The sequence below is a fragment of the Brachycentrus maculatus genome, unplaced genomic scaffold (assembly GCF_059751285.1).
Source record: "Brachycentrus maculatus isolate JH-2025_06_01 unplaced genomic scaffold, ASM5975128v1 h1tg000050l, whole genome shotgun sequence".
Lineage (NCBI taxonomy): Eukaryota > Metazoa > Arthropoda > Insecta > Trichoptera > Brachycentridae > Brachycentrus > Brachycentrus maculatus.
Window position 1 is genome coordinate 2,938,222 of NW_028280804.1, and position 6,330 is coordinate 2,944,551.

Here is a 6,330-nt window from a genome sequence, read left to right on the forward strand (position 1 = left end):
ATATGTATTAAATCATCTACATATTATTATTATTATTTAGTAAAATATTAAGCGATATTTTGTGAAAATGGTGCTGTATATATTAAAATAGCAATGCATTATTTTTCTTATTACTAAATATTCAATTAATTTTACGTGCTATTCACAAATTTTGAAAGGATCATTATTTTATAAATTGATTCATAGATTCTAGTTAAATTTCACGAGTTTAATAAAAGTCAGCAAACCGAGTGAAATGTGGTAGAAAAGATTATTTCGCATCAAAAACATGACTGTAATTACTGTCCATACTTTATTTAAAAGTACTGTACGCAAATATATAATCATATTACAATATAATGAGATTTATTGTTATATACTTTTAATTGATACACATATACTAAATTACCTTTTTTAGTTTATACAAAGAATTGATGTGATGAAATTCATCAGGTTTCATCTTGTACTATTTATGATGAAAATCTATAATTACTGTTGTGAACTCGATCATGGAACGTCATGAGATTGATCATGCGAGTATATGTACGACTTCCATAAATTTGAGTAATGTGGTTGGTTATCAATAATGGGTAGAATGGTGAATGTGTGTAAAGTAATCACTCAACTAGTCTATAACATATCGTAAACCCTGTAAATACCCAAACCCCATATTCTTCTTCATCAATATTGAAATGTCAAAAATGGAAAACAACAATATTATTTACTCCTTTAAAAAAATATATCTAGTAATTTAGTTTTACAAAATAAATACTTATACAAATAAATTTTACGGCATCCTAAAACGACAGTGGGGTTAAGAAGGGGTTAAGTACCAAGCAGTACTATTTTGTTGGCAGATCTAGGCATTTAACCCTGATACGGCCCGCTCTTCACTATTCTAGCTTCTCGAGTTTGCCTTTTCTCGCTTCTCGGCTCTTGCCTGCCCGCGGGTGCGTCTGTCGGCAGGAATACCTTCTCTCTTGCCTTTCTACCGAGAAGAGATTGTCCCATCGCCTTTATAAGCGGCCGCCTCTCTTTCGACAGCATCAATCTATCGCCTATCGCAGCAGAGACAGTTCTCACTAAACCAGTTCAGTGCTACCAGTCTCGTATCGTACTCTCACAGTGAAGATCTTGCAATCAGAGATCAATCATGGTTTACGCATTTGTAAGTAGAACATGTGTTTTTAATCATCACTCGTTACACTTGACATTTCTGTATTTTTGTCAACTGTAGTAGTACATATGAAATAAATACATATATTTAACATAAAAGAAATGCAGTAATTATGTTTACTTTTCCAATATAAAACAAAGTGAAAACTAGCATAACACCATTTTTGTAACAACTTGACGCTAAGTGATGTCTATATTATAATTTTAAACCAACAAATGAAATCATATCAATCTTGTTTCTATTTTTGTACAACTACACAGTGGACATTGTCAAAAATGTATGATTAACACAAAAGAAAAATAGAAAATGTGTTTACTTTTTCCGATATAAAACAAGGTGAAAACCAGCATAACACCATTTCTGTAGCATAAACTTGACGCTTAGTGATGTCTATATTAATATCATAGACCAATAAGTGCATTTCTATCAAACTTCTTAATATTATTGTATAGCTCATTATTGGACATTATCAAACATCATGATTACATTTTACCGACTTAAAAAAAAAGTAAAATTGTAATAGGGTTTTAATATTAATTCATCTTTATTTAAAAATACTAATTATTTATGTAGAGTTAAAAGGAAAACCATTTTGCAAAGAAGGCAACATTAAAAAAAAAATTAACAGGTATACATAAATTATCTCTAAAACAGTAAGACATATCGTTGCAATAAAGCCATTCTAAAATGCATTTATTTAAAATTGACAGTTTTCGTGATCGTTTTATTTAGTGAATTTTACATTCGAAGTTTTTTAACAATAAAATACAACTCAGTAGACTCCAAAAATCAGTGTTTGATTCAACATTTAATACGTAAATTAAAATGGAGTTCTACAAATTAATCGCCAAATCTATAAATGAATGTTGGTATATTTGCAGAAACTAGCGATCCTCGCGGTGTCGTGCTGCGCCGCGCTGGGCGCGCCCAGCCACGAGGTGTCCAACACGCACTCGGAGAGCTCGCACACGTACCAGGTGCCCGTGACCAAGCACATCGGCGTGCCCATCCCGCACCCGGTGGCCGTGGCCGTGCCGCAGTACGTCAAGGTGCCCATCCCCCAGCCCTACCCCGTGCACGTCACCGTCGACCAGCCCATCCACGTGCCCGTCTACAAGGTAAACCTAACTCTCAATCTTCTACATAGGTCAGGCGTGGATTCTCTTCAATCTCCTGCCCAGACTGCGCTCCTGGTAGCCCGCGCTAGCAAGAGTCTGTCTGCTCTCGTGATTTGGTCTCTCTGTGTTGTATGTAGATACATTTTGACATGAAGTCTGGATAATTTACAAGTCTTATTATCTCATAATCTTCTACACTGGATTATCTTCGATCTCCTGCGCAGATTGCGCTCCTGGTAGCCCGCGCTAGGAAGAGTCTGTCTGCTATCGTGATTTGGTCACTCTAGTAGATCCATTTTGACATGTGAAGGCTGGATATTTTACAAGTCAGGCGTGGATTGTCTGCAATCTCCTACGTAGGCTGCGCTCCTGGTAGCCCCCGACAAGGAAAAGTCTGTTGCGTGACTTGTTCACTCTAGTAGATAAGTTCAATTTCGTCGTCGCAACAAAGATGAAGAAGAATACGGAAGTCTGGGTATTTACAGGTCTTACGACCTGTCGTAGGCTATTTTAAGTTATTACTTTATGCACGTGTAGCATTCACCATTATAATCATGATTGACAACCTCACTACTCGAATGTTTAGAACTCCTACATCTTATATATCACGAGTCTCATGTCAAGTGGAGAAACCCGGAAAAAGTTTTTGGACAAGTTTTTGAACACACTAAAAATGTATGTATGATACAATTCACACGTAGCTTCATGCGCGAGTTCGCAGCAGTGTTTAAGGTTGATTTGAGTAGGCTTTATTTAGCTGAGACTGATTTTTAATGTATGTAATATAAGTTCCATATTATTTTTTTTATTTTATTTTTTTTTGACATCTCATCAAAGATGAAGAAGAATATGGAAGTCTGGGCATTTACGGGGCTTACGACCGTCATAGGCTGGTTTAAGTGATCACTTTACACACGTGTAACATTCACCAATTCTACCCATTTTTGACAACCACACTACTCAAATTCTTGGAAGTTCTATATATATGAACCAATTTAGAAACCTTGTTCATGAATCACTAGAACTTCACTAGAGACATCCAATGGTGAGATGTAAATTGTATCTAGTGAAGTTCTAGTGATTCATGCACAAGGTTTCTAAATTGGTTCATATATATAGAACTTCCAAGAATTTGAGTAGTGTGGTTGTCAAAAATGGGTAGAATTGGTGAATGTTACACGTGTGTAAAGTGATCACTTAAACCAGCCTATGACGGTCGTAAGCCCCGTAAATGCCCAGACTTCCATATTCTTCTTCATCTTTGATGAGATGTCAAAAAATAATATGAAAATAACTCCTGTAATTGGAGATAATCCAGATTTTGTGAACAAGTATTTGGACACACTCAAAATGTTGTATATAAGTTCCAATTAAGGGGGAATTCCCTGTATTTCAATTCAGAATTTTTGAGTACCGCGTGCGATTTAAAAAAAAGTGTATTGAAATTTTACTTTCTTTTAGAAAATATATTTAAAATATATTTTAAAGTTTTTTAATAATATTTCTTGCTTTTCAATAACAAAGAAAAACTTTTATTTTCAATTCAAAAATGGTATTTTAAGTAAAAAAATCATTTACGTCAAATGTTATCTTGGTTTAAAGATGATTAATTTGCGATTTATCGTATATTAAGCCTTAGGGAACTCGATTGCTAATAATATCCACAACGTTTAATACACATTCTATCAGAGTATCTCAAATTCAGCTTAAATAGTCGCTGCTGTTATTAGATTCGAGGAAAAAACAGAAAAGTTTGAACCAATAAACTATAGGAGTATGTATGGATTATGAATTGGTCTCACGCACACTGATGTACTGGGCAAAACAAACTGGATGAACTAGAAAATTGAGAATTATAACTAGATTTCATTCATAACAGTGTCAGTGTGTTGAATCCTACAGGTTTTTCTTGAAAATCATCTGTCATCTTTATTTCATGTCCATAATAACATATAATGTTGCAAATCTGCAATCTCATAAATTTTCCCAGAGTTAAAAAAAATTAGCAATTTATTGAACTATGAATTCAACTTTGTTTTGATTTTAAAAAAAAAAATAAAAAATCTTCAAAGGATAATTTTTTTTATTTAAATAAAAATAAAAAAAATACTTATTTTACCTGTTGATGAGAACATCCGTAGTTCTCGAAACTGTCGTGTTTACAAAAATTAACTCAAAAAACGGTTTTGCACAAGCGTTTTTTAATTAATTTCTTCTATTTCTAAATCATTATTTTATTCCACAAAGTAATGAAATGACAATATACGAGAATTAATATGATTTCCTATAACATTTGAAAAAATATATCATAGTTCATTTTATAAATTTACCTATGACAATCATTGAGAAAAGTAAGATTTTCTTTTAATGACATCTACGATTAGCTTCCAATTAAGATCGCCTCAGTTTAATTCCCAACTTAGTTTAAATGAAAATTTATGAATTTTCACTTTCAAAACTCAATTCATACGTATGTTACTATTTAGTAAATATGTATTTCATAATAATATTTTGTATGTATTTAAATACAAAATAGATTGAAATTTTCAACATTATAAGTACAAATAACAAACAGGGAATTTCACATATTTATATAAAGGTACCTGCTATAATTACTGATCAGAAATTTCAACACCTTACGACAATCCTAATTGATGGTCCTTGTCATAAAAATATATATACCAATTTCAAAATGAAAATATCTTAATATGGTTGTTCAATTATGAAAAGAATGAAGTTGTTCAATCATGAATTTCTATAATATCTGAATTTAATCCGTTACTTTAAAGTTTTATCATACATTGTTTTTTTCAGGTACTTTGTGGCACATTTTGTAAAATTATTAAAGCACAAACGTTGCATTTAACCACTTTTATTTTGGTACCAATTAATCCAATCAGTTTCGATAAATACCTTGCCTTGTTATGAAGAAGATGAGGGATTTGTCGAAACCGGTTGCAATAATAGTACCAAAAACAAAATTGGTTAAAAACGAAGTCTGTTTTTTATTATATTGAAACTTTATTTAAAATGTATTTTAAATAAAATATTTTTGACTTGCAGGTCGTACCCCAGATAATTGAGAAGCGAGTGCCTTACAGTGTCGAGAAGCCCGTTCCTTATGAAGTCGAGAAGCCATACCCAGTGGAAGTTGAGAAGAAAATCGAGATCCCAGTGCCCAAACCATACCCAGTTCATGTCCCAGTCTACAAGCACATCTTCCATCATCAGGGAGGACATGGTGGTGGCGGACACTCATCCGGAGGATGGAAGCACTAAGAAAAATCACCTTTCCTTCTTATTTCATGGCTGATCACTTTTCGAGCCATCTAGCCAAACCCATTTCACCTTCTTGACTACATTGGGGTCGTGCTTTAAATTCTGTAAATATAAATATACCCTTTCACCCGATTTCAAGTTACACCAATGCATCCCTTCCATTGCTGGATATTCACGCTCGCTTCGTAAGCACGTAACTCCACGTTGTTGACTTTGTTATAGTGTTGTTGTTGTTATATTTTTAATCTGAAATGAGAAATGTGTTTTTAATCTGTGATGATTGTGATATGTATACTGTTACATTGATTGTTTTTTTACTTTTTTAAATTAAAACATATTTAAAAACACTTCAATGTTTATTTTTTTCATATGTTGCATGTAATGACATTAAACAGTGTTATTGAATACATTGGTTTAGTACTGACATTTCTTGGAAAAACTGCATTTTAAATATGAGAACAACAACTGGATAGACCAGTCTGGTGATGTCGTTAACGACGAAATCCGGTCACTGGTCAAATAAATTAAGTGAAAGTGAAAAAAACTACATGGTTGTTGTTTCATTATATACAGTGTTTAAAATAATAAACAGACGACAGTACAAAAAAAACCTTTAGCAAGAAATACAACATCAAAAAAACATTTTGTACAATTTGCATTTTTTTCTTTGATACATTACATAATATTTATTATATTAAATACACGTTATCGAATAATGAGGCTTCGTCAACCGATATCAATATAACTAAAAGAAATCAAAATGTACAGAAAAAGGTA

At 32.7% G+C, this 6,330-nt stretch overlaps 1 protein-coding gene across 1 annotated transcript; it reads left to right on the forward strand.

Moving 5' to 3' along the window:
- The first annotated feature begins 957 nt into the window (after positions 1–957).
- On the forward strand, positions 958–5,803 carry LOC148312113 (uncharacterized). The gene is made up of 3 exons (XM_088277948.1): positions 958–1,147; positions 2,038–2,274; positions 5,338–5,803. The coding sequence occupies exons 1-3, from the start codon at positions 1,133–1,135 to the stop codon at positions 5,551–5,553; spliced, it is 468 nt and encodes a 155-aa protein (XP_088134074.1). The 5' UTR covers positions 958–1,132; the 3' UTR covers positions 5,554–5,803.
- The last annotated feature ends 527 nt before the right edge of the window (positions 5,804–6,330 follow it).